This window comes from Apus apus, chromosome Z (genome assembly GCF_020740795.1).
Source record: "Apus apus isolate bApuApu2 chromosome Z, bApuApu2.pri.cur, whole genome shotgun sequence".
NCBI lineage: Eukaryota > Metazoa > Chordata > Aves > Apodiformes > Apodidae > Apus > Apus apus.
The window spans coordinates 64,418,076-64,429,086 of NC_067312.1; the positions used below are offsets into that span (position 1 = coordinate 64,418,076).

The window sequence follows — 11,011 nt, forward strand, 5'->3', positions numbered from 1 at the left end:
GTTGCTAGCTCTCTGAAGCTTAAAGAAATACATCCCTTGGTGAAAATATCCCTTAGAAACAAAATACGGAACTGGGAGTGAAGTGCTGAGAGTGTGAGACCAAGAATCCAGTGGCTCAGGCCCTGTGGTGCTGGGAGCCCTCTGGAGCTGCCAGGTGTAGGGAACCTGAAAGCCAGACCCTCATACAATCAGTAATGCTGCAGCAACCTGGATTCACAAAATAAGTTGCCTGTGAAGGGGAAGAGACACAGGCACAGGTTGCCCAGAGCAGTTGCAGATGCCCCCTCCCTGGAAGTGTTCAAGGACAAGGTTGAATGGGGAGATGGGGAGCAACCTGGCTTAGTGGGAGGTGTCCCTGCCCATGACAAGGGGGCTAGAACTAGATCATCTTTAAAGTCCCTTCCAACACAAACCGTTCTATGATTTTATTAAAAAATGGTCTTCTAATTATATTCCTGCAAGTTGTCATTCTCTATTTTTCTCCTGCCCTGGGTGGTGTCTACTCTCATACAAGGGAATCACTGCCACATGTACATCCATGGAAGAAAATCTGTAAACATGCAGAATACCTACTGGTATATTTTCTAGAGTATACTAAAAATTATCTACCTGCTCCTTGTAGGCTGTCAAATATTGTATCAACACATACCCCTGAAAAGAAGGGCTAACCCAGAAATACAAAGTGTGCTGCTCCTATAAAGGGAACAACATGAAATCCAAGACCAGGGGATGACCTCAAGTTGCATTCTAGAAAACCAAAGGCAGAGACTAACTAGTCTCTTAACCCTAAATCACAGAACAAAAATGGGTGTGAAAAATTAGAAGCTACTAGTAATAGCAAGAGGTGGATAAACACTAACAGCTATTCTTGACAATATTTCCCACAAAGTCTCTTAAACACTGAATAAGCGTTTTAAGAAAGCGTTTTAAGAAAGAATAGCAATAATTCAAGCTCTAGTTCTGCCCATTTTCCTGAATTTAGGAGAAACGTGAGCCCAGACCTAACATATGAAATGAGAGCATAGTGGCAAGGCAGGCTGTGGTCAGACTTTTCTGAAGAATAACAAAATATCTATTTTTTTTTTTTTTGCAAACAACGTATTGTATTTTATGGACTATTAAAACAAATAAAATAGTCAAGAAACCCCAATGGAAAGTAACCTTACATCTCCATCAGATGTTTCATAGCTATTTAAAGTCCAAAAGACTCTGAAATTCCATCTTTTCCAGCATTTACCCTTCCAGAGACATCTTTTCTCATCATAAAACTGGTACAGCACCCAGATTCTGTCAGGAGCATCCAATGAATCTTGTTTGTAACCTGGAGGATGGACCATTTTAATGGAAACATACAGAAAATAGATCACTTATTAAGTATTATTAAAGCTTGCTTTTTCCCTATACCATATTCTTCCAAGACAGCTCTTCCCAAGCTAGCCATGCCGGATCAATAATGGTCACCTGTGAATGATGCCATACAGATCTAAAACAAAAATTACTTTTTAAATACTTTATTTCTAAGGATTTCCATATTTCTAACAAAACTCTTTTCCATTAAGTTGGAAAAGAAGGCTTCCCATATCTATCAGTGTTATTCTAACCCTGTAACTAAAGTTGACTAAAATAAAACACCTTAAGTGTAAACAAGGAAAAGAATAATTGATAAATTAAGAGACAGCAGAGACTTTTTAAAAAAATACCTAAGGGATACAGTGGCAGGTGTAATTTTTAATCTCAGTGATCTTACAGTTTAACTCACACGTGTGTGTGCACACCTCAGTTCACATCCACAATATGAAATTGCCAAAACTCACACTCACTCATCAGGAAATAAAGACAACCACTTCCATTTTTTCTAATTAGGCACATCTAGAAAGAATAAACACTGATTAATCTGCTTTGGAGAGAGACTATTAAGCCTAGTTTCACTAACAGTCACTCCTAAAAAGTATCAACAAATACCCAAGGAAGGTCAAATTTTCCCTGTCTTAACAAAAAAGCTGCTCCAGAACTGAGAACTCTTTTTCACAAACATCACCATCTTTCATAACAGGTCATACACTTCACACTAAGAACACTAAAGAACAACATACGCTATCTCTTCCATAATTTTAATCTGTTCAAGCTAAAAAAGCCTGCACTCTGCAACTGTACTTTAAAGGGAGTAACATGGATTCATGCATAACAGCAACGACCTACAGACTGCACAATCCCACAATATCATTAACAGCAACTTTGTGATCAATGCTAATTTCATTCCCTGTTGATAGAAACTACACCTTTAATCACAAATAAACCTGGAACCTCCACCCTCTTGGGGAAATATGTATTCTATAGGCAGGGAGGAATACATTTTAAAATAAAGACCTTGATTCCCCTACTAAGTAATAATAATAATAATAATAATAATAATAATAATAATAATAATAATAATAATAATAATAATAATAATTTAGTGGTTTCAGGGAAAACAATTGTTTCATACAAAAGCACACATACTTGCACAAACAAGAACTCTGCAAAACACTGTGACAGCACACCAGAAATCCACCATATAAACCTTTGCCCAGGCATCAAGCTGCCAACTAGAAGTCAGCATTATTAGCGACAAACACTGAATTATCCTATAACATTTCTGTTAAAAAAATTTAACATGAGAGAAAACAGAAATAAGAAATTAGATAAGATAGAGAAAGTGGAGACAGGTGCCAAATTGAGTTCCAAATGTGGCAGAAAGTTCTCCTTTCAGGTAACAAGCCCTCGTTTTACAGAGTATTTTAATACTAGTCCGAGCACCTCGGACTAGTCCGAGCACTAGTCTGAGCACCTTACTCACTGGAAAGAAAGAACAGAAAAATCAAGAGACTTTCTCTCCAGTTTTCACGCTTCCATCATCTTCCTATGAGAACTCCTCGTTTACCATCCAGGTCTCCTTCCATCCTGCTCCTTTCGGCTAATCCTGAACTAGCCACTGAACTCACCCATGGCGCTAAACACGGCAGCACCAGGTCAAACACACACAACACGTTCCTCTGGTGGCCTCTCAACGCCGCAAAACATAACACTGCACTAGCACTGGTCTCCTTTGCCACCAGACACCATCGAGAGGAAGCGCCCGGCGCACAGGCTGCCCCTCGGCAGGGCCACGCAGGCTCCCCACATCCCCCCAGGCCCCGCACCGGGCCCCGGCGCTCCCCGCTCCCCCGCCGGGCCGCCCCGGCCTGACTCGCGGCCGACACGTCGGCAGCCCGGCCTCCGCCGCCGCCGCCCACCCCCGCCGGGGCTGCGGGCGCCCCTCACGCCCGCTCTGCCCGGCCCTTCCGCCTGAAGGACGGGCGGAGGCAGGGGAGCAGAGGGGCGGAACGGCCACCGCCGCCTCCCTCCCCGCGCTCGCTGCCGGCCCGCTCCCGGCGCCGCGCGGCGGCGGGGCCCTGCTCTGCGCCCGGAGGGGCGGCGGGGGAGGCGGCCGGGCCCGCTGCAGGCCGCGCAGGGAGCCGGGCCGTAACGGCCGCGGCCGCCTCCCCTCCCATGACACTGCAGAGCGGGGCCCGGCCGCCGCCCGCCGCCGCCCAGGCCTCCTTCCGCCGCCGGCTCCGCGGGCCCCCCTCCCGGCGGCGGCGGCGCCATGATGATCCGCCCGAGAGGGCGCCGCGCCAGGCCCGAACGCCGGGCCGGGCCCCGGGACGCGCCCCCGCGGCCTGACGCCCCGAGCCGCTCACCTTCATGTCGGGACATCCTAGTCCAGAGGCAGCGGCCCAGGCCCGTCTAGGGGCTCCCGCGGGCTGCTCGGGCGCCGCTGCGGCCTGGCCCCCCCCCCCCGCCGCCGCCGCACGCACGGAGCCCCGGTACGAGAGAAGAGGGGCTGGGGGCAGGGCCGGGGAGGAAGCAAAAATACAAGAGGCGGCGAGTTGCCGGCCTCCCTCCTTCTTCCCCTCCCTCGCTCGCCCTGCGGGGGGCGGATCCGGCGGCAGCGGCTTCCCGGGCGCCGTGACACGGTGACTCTGGGCCTCGCCGGCCGCTGGCGCCGCCTCCCGCTCCGCCCGCTGCCGCAGCGACAGCGGCGGCGGAGCTGCCCGCCGCGCTGGAGCGCTCCCGGCCCCTTCCCCTTCCTCCTCCTCCTCCTCCTCCCACCCCGGCTGCGTTTCGAGAGGAAGAGGAAACACCCCGCCCGGGCGGCCGCCCTCCCGCGCGGGCTGCTGGGCCGCGGCGGCGCTGCCGGCGGCGAAAAGCGGCGGGGCGGGCCCCGGGAGGCGGCGGCCGAGGTAACGGGGCCCGGCGGCGGCGGCCGAGCAGCCGTTAGGGCCTGTCGGAGCCGGGGGACGCGCGGTGACCAGCTCCTGAAGCAAAAGGAACGGGGAAAAGCGGCGGGGAGCAGGGCGCACGCCCTGGGCCGGTGTTTCAGTCCCTGATCGCGTCTCTCGTTCTGCCGGCTCTGGGAAGCAGCTGCTGCCGGCCCTGGGGCACGGCTGATGGCCTTGGTATTTTTTTTTTTTTCCCTTACCGTTCTGTCAGGCTTGAGGAGCGCTCCTGCCAGAAGTGCCCTCCAGCCCGGCTCCAGGGCCGCCCGGAGGAGGAGGAGGAAGCCCCACGTGCCTCGTCCCCCTCCGGACGAGAGTCGCGGTCTCTCCGCACCAGGGGAACTTTTCGTCCCGTCACGGTTACTTCCAGCCCAGTCATCAAAGCAGGGTGGCCTTGGAATGAGTGGACAGTGTGCAGCACGGCTGCGGTCTTCCCCTGCTTCAGACTGAGTACATACTCCAAGCAACTTGATTCTGTGCTCCCTTTCTTACTCTGACTTCCTGGCCTGTCCCCAGATTTCATCCTGAATAACACCGTCTCCCTCACCTTCTCAGTTCATCCTACTCCCACCTGTTCTCATTTTCCTCTCAGTTTTCATCTCCTGCCCTGCTCCTGACAATTCACCATCTTTCTCTGTACCAGGCCAACACCTCTGTCTTCATCTTACACCACTGCCCCAGCCCTGCAGTTCTTGTACATTGCCGTTGGTGAAGTACCTCCTCATGAGTCTGTTTCAAAAGCCACCAGGGTCCACACACCAAAGCAGCCTAAGCATCAAGCTGCTCTGAAAGGCAGAAGGAAGCAAGCAGTATGTGTTGAAAGGAGGAAGCGCCAGCCTCATTCCTTATACCACTTCCCTCCTGTGCCAATTGGATTATATAGTCTCTCCTCCTCCTTACATGTATGTGCAGACTTGTCCCCTGCAGCCCAGCCACCTGCTTCACTTCACATGCAGTTTCTTAAATCCAGTGCCTGCTGAGAGGGTAATCTGGACCCAGTCTGTCTAAAAGTCCAGGGGCTTGTGGGCATTTTCATTGGCAGCAAATACCTTTGCATCGGATAAGCTGTAGGAGGAACGGTGGGTAATTTTTGCTGATGAGAGCCAATGACTTCACTGCTTCTGAAACAAGGGAAAGAGAGACCATGCAAGGAGTTTGCAAGAAGCACACCACAGAAACTGAAATGTGCAACTGTCATAAAACTCACTACCAGACTAGGAAAGTGGTATCTCAAGGCAGTTCTGGAGGTGAAGCTGTGCCTATCTTGCCGGCGTTTCGCAGGAACAGTGCACAGAGTGGGGCAGTGGCTCATGTGTCATGCTACTTTATTTTGGCACTGGCATTTTTAAATGCAAATGGCAATTGTCTCACCCAGACATAAAGTACGGACCATTGGATGCTTGAGGCTGATGCTACCCTTCCATCCCTAGAAGAGCAAGCTATCTTGCAGCTAGTAACTCAGCTAGCTAGCAATATCTTGTCTCTGTGCAAGGCTGTGGTTCACTGTGTACGTAACTGCCTCAGTACTACAATGCTGTGCTCGCCTGTGCTCAGTTTTATCCCATTTCTGGCAGAGTGGCCTCCCACAGGAACTTCCCCCCATGCATCTGGTAAAATACAGACCCAGAAGTCCATGGAAGACCTTGGGCTAATCAGTTTGTCTCTCCGTGCTTGGCTTGCAAAATGCCTCAATAACCTTTCCTGCCTCTGTTGTTAATTCACGTGGATATCCTTTGAATGCCTCTGCTGCAGCACTTGCTGGTGAGCCCCTCAGCATGTGTCTTTTCTGAAGCACCTCTGCTGCCTGTGGCAGCCAAGCAGAATTCCGTGGCCTCTTCTCCATCTCTGTAGGCTCAAGTCCAAAATTAAAACTATAATTCTATTATATACTCTTTCTTTGCCTTAAGGCCAGTATCTATACCCAACGAGACAGTATAGATAAAAGCCTTGGTGCTTTCGTAATCCCAGTAGAATATGCCTGCATGTGCAATAGTGTGTAAAACTCACCTGTGTTGTATGTGTCAGTGGGAATTTTGCTGGTTATCCCCTCTGCAAATACAGGAAGTACTGCAGATGTAAGATGCTCAGGCTCCCAGTGATGAGCATGTGGCAACTCCAGCTGAGCGTGGAAAGAGGTGCATAGCAGAATTTGAAGGTCCTTTACAAGGTCATGGCCACCATTAGCTTCTTGGCATTATCTTGATAATTAGTAACCTATATTGTCCTTGTTTGGAACAGTATTATTTCTCAAACCCACAGGCAGAATGAGAAAGAAGGACTTTAGTGAGGTTTATAAAGTTTTGGTGTGGATGGATCCTTCTGTCCCTTAGGGAAGAGCCTGCCATAATCAAGTCTGTAATTCTTGCTCTCAAATGCAGCAGAATAATCCATAGGTGAGGCTTCCTATAAAGCCATTAGGAAAAAAATTACAACATTATTGTTTTCTAATGGGTAAACACAAGCTGAGAAACAAAAATTTACTTACCCAAGGTCATTCAAGGTCAGAGCCAGGCAAGGGATTAGAGACCCAGATTTGATAGCTAATTAGGCCATTGTATAAGCCACATTAAGAAACAGAAAAAATAATGAATTTTCCTAACATGGTATCAGAATATGGTGAAATTTATGCCTGGAAGTAATAAAAACCTCTGAAATAGGGAAGAGGTGCTTGTGTAGCCTCACGTGGTTTCTCTCCCTGTCACTGTAAAAGGATTCAGTTTGAATGCTAAACTGAATAGTGACATCCTAGAGCAGAGATCCAGAGTGGCAAAACTTAAATTAGAAGCCATTGGTTCATTAGTCTCCTTGAAATCTTTTGCCCCTATGTGGGCTAGTTTCAGTGCTATCACTACCGGGATTCATCCATTTGAGGAAGTGATCTCTGCTTCACTTTGCTTGGACTTGTTACCAAGGTTCGGCATCCCACTACATGCAACATCTGTGTCAATTTGATGGTTCAAGCATCATATTTGGCAGTAAGATACGCTGTCACCACAGTGGTATAAATGTATATACTTCAGTTGCTTGGGTTAGTCTGGTCATCATAAGATAAATACAGCACTGTGATTGCACATGTGCTCAAATGTTATATTTCTACAGTGGTATGTGTCAGGGCCTCCCACTACACTTCTCAAACTGCTGGTTTTCTGCCTCCTTTTGCTCAATAATTATTCAACATGTTGTAGAGCTGCTTACTGGCTGTGTTCAGCAAGATCTGTGAATAAAGCTTTTAAAACCAAACTGAGAAAGACAGTCTTACTGCTTTCTAATTTATAAAGACCCGGCAAAACTCTGGATGCTTACCTTGTTGAGTTTTGTTTTAGCATCTGCACCAAGGACACCTGCCACCAACCAGAAAACAAAAAGGCTATCTGGATGTTAGATAGAAAATGGTATTTCCACATAAGTACTTGTGAGCTGAATCCTTCCACGTTCCCAGGCCTACTGATGGTGTCTCACAATCCAGCTTGAAGTGTCCAAAGCACTGAGAAATAGCACAAGTGAACTTGGAGTCATCAGGAGCAGCAGATGGCTTTGCTTAGTGGGACAATTGTATATAAGCATCCAACTGGAAGGGAGGGGTCTTGAATATTTAGCAGAGACATCACTCCTGTGCAAACTGTATTTGATCTTGGAGATAAACTGAACTAAGCACAACTAATTATACTATTAAATGCTCATAATATTTTAAACTTTTATTAGAACTCCTCCTTTTGAATGCTCACACTGCTAGAACGTCCAATGCAAATGCTATGTCCATACTTTACTGACAACCAGCAGTTGCAGAAGCTGTTCCATTTTTTAGACATGCAGACCAGGTGTAGATGTCACATCTTCCATCTTTCTGGAGCAGAGGCATCCCCATATTTACCTGCACATAGCCTGAAACCACTGTCTTCTCCCCAGGCCATCTGTACCAGACATTGCACATTCCCAAAATCTTTTTTGGAAGCCATGAAGAGGTTAAGCTGATTGGTACTTGCTTGCAGGCACTGCACAGAGTTCTAATGTATTGCTGTTTTTTTCCTTCTATCAGCAAATCTATCTGGACTTCGGTGAAACCAGGAACTGTCTTGTTTTTCTCCTCACCTTTCCAGACCACTGCATTTTGGAGTTGGCATTCAGTGGTTACCCCAGATCTGTCCTTCGCTACTGAGATCTTTCATCCTCAGCAGTTAGTTTTTCATGTTGGTTAAGATATCAGATGCTGATACAAAGCTAACACTACCTGAGTTACCTCTTTCTCTCCTACTTCTCTGGCCATACCTTTATGAAGAATTCTAGCCAAAACAAACACTTGCTAATTCATCAAATCATTCTGTCCTCCTACAAAAATATTCAAAACTGATCAAATACCCTTGTAATGGCATGGTTCCAGTAGGCACACTGTTCTTGCATGAGCTAAAGTCACAGTGTACTAGGAAGTAGATACAGCTTTCAAAAATTCTCCAAATTCCAGCTCTGCTCACTGTCAGAAGAGGACAAAGGAGCAAGAATTTAACCTTTCTTGAAATTGCTGTTATTGTTCCTTTGGAGGTTACCACTTAACCACACAATATCCCTCTACTTGATAACCACAAATGTTGCTGGTTTTACTCCATTCCATGCGAATGAATCAGAAATCCAGTGTCCCAAGCACTGTTTCAGCAAGGAGGAGATTTTAGGGATATATCCCGTTTACTCACAAAGGTACATTTCTGTGAGCAGGAGACAGCAAATAAAACAGTATCTGTTCATCACTGTATGCACTCCTATTGCTTTGATGCATTTTATGTACATTTTTCAGGGCCATGTTATAATATTGGTTCAGGCTATCAGCCAGGTTTTTATTACCCTCTGTTTCTCTCTGCCATTCCCACTCTCTTTCAAAGTAATACCCAAACTTAAGTAGGCTCCCTATAAATTGAAAGTACTGAGTGATCTTATTTGACCTTTTTGAGGGCTTCTTTATGCCTGTTCTTACAGGCATGTGGATGCTGCCATCTGATACAGGAGACAAGCTGCTCTTTTCAAAGTATAATGGCTAATCTTTGGATCCATCCATCTCTATTTCAGTAAAACTTAAGCCAACTGCTACCTTATGTCTAGACCTCTCAACTCACCTGCTGGGATCATGTGATGGGTGGGATGCTATGATGAGGTGGTACAATGGAGTCACATACTCCAGTCTCCACCAACTGGTCCACGACTTGGGGGCATCACACGGGGCCTTCATGGCTAGGTCCTTTTCCATGACAAACCTGGTGAGCAAAGAGGCCCTCTAGAAGTCACTACAAAATCTCATCAGCTCCAGAACTACCCCGGCTAAGTGCAGCATGGCAAAACTTGGGAAAGCATTGTCCTGTGCTGCTTGTATCTGCTATGCAGGCATGGAGGTGAGGAACAGAAAGCCAGCAAAACTCCTGTGGTGGCAAAGAGACTGCTAGAATTTGTTGGAGTGACTGGGGCATTTTCAAATATATGAAGACATGTTTCTGCTGTAGAAAGCCCGTGCTATAAAGTGACAGCTGAATGCTGGCAGATTGGGATATAAAACCTACAGGATGAGGGTCATGTCTTAGCCATGGCTGCTGAGTAGCAATCCTCCAGAAAAATGGGTTATATCTCATCTTTCCCTTCCTCTCCCTATAAATTTTTGCCTGTGTAGCTCAGACAAGCACAGAGCTGCCAATGTATTAGCAACAGAAAAAAGAAATGAGGAAGTCAATACTTACCTGGAGGGAAGGCACTGCTCTAACAGCAAGTGCAGAGAACTGCAGGGTGTGCTAGGCCTGCTCTGTCTGGTTCAGCAGCATGTGCCTCTCCTGAAATAATTTGCTGTAATATTTTTGGCTGTCATTAGTGATGCACAAGTAGTGATTCTGGATTGACCCAGACGCAGTCATGCCTCATCTTACCCTTTCTTCTGCAATGATACAAGTAAATTTCAGCTCTGAGTGGGACCTAGCTATGCTTGGGATACTGCTAATGACAAGCAGAACTCATACAGTTTTTAGAGTTTTGTCCAGGCATCCCATTTGTAAAGGTTCAAAACCAAAACGGTTTGAGTGGTTAATGCCCCCCCCTTTGGCTTTACTTGATACCTGTCGAAACCCCCTCCATGGGTACTATGCACTCTCTCTCAAAAAGGGAATGAGGACACTGAGTGAGGGCTTTATATTTACTGTTCCTTTATAAACGGAGCAGGGGTGTACCCATGTAAGCACAATGCAAGCCACCGGTAGGGTGCAAAGGATAGAAGGAAGACCGATAAAGGGAGGTGATTTACAGCGCGTCGCGGTTCCCCCATTGGGGTCACCGTTGTGCGTGTGAGAATGGGCCACCCGCTATTCCCGGGGAGCGAGCACTAGGAAAGCAGGATAGGGGTTCTTACACTCCCGGCGCGGTGACTGGGGCAGCAGCGACGGAGGCTCCGGGCGGGAGGGCAGCAGCGCTGCTCCCGGCTCCCCTCGGCTCCTCCGGCGCGGCGGTCCCGGCTCGGCTGGGCCCTCGGGACAGTCCCCGGCTCGGCTGGGCCCTCGGGACGGTCCCGGCCCGGTCGGCTCCGCCCGGCTCGGCGCTGCCCCGGGCTGGTCCCGGCTCGGCTGAGCTGGGCTCGGCTGCGGTCGCTGGCGACGCGGCTCCGGGGGCTGCAGGCAGATCTTCCTTTCTTCTTCGGGAGCAGGTAGCGATCTCTGCTCTTAAAAGAGCAATAGGATTTCAGCCTTTTGGCT

At 48.2% G+C, this 11,011-nt stretch overlaps 1 protein-coding gene across 1 annotated transcript in view; it reads right to left on the reverse strand.

The window, feature by feature from the left end:
* Positions 1-4,094, reverse strand: part of LOC127395752 (E3 ubiquitin-protein ligase KCMF1) — a 45,976-nt gene extending 41,882 nt beyond the window's left edge. Inside the window, exon 1 of the mRNA XM_051643082.1 lies at positions 3,720-4,094. Within this exon, the coding sequence (XP_051499042.1) occupies positions 3,720-3,735 (16 nt within the window). The 5' untranslated portion in view covers positions 3,736-4,094. The remainder of the gene's footprint in view (positions 1-3,719) is intronic.
* Between the last annotated feature and the right edge of the window lie 6,917 nt (positions 4,095-11,011).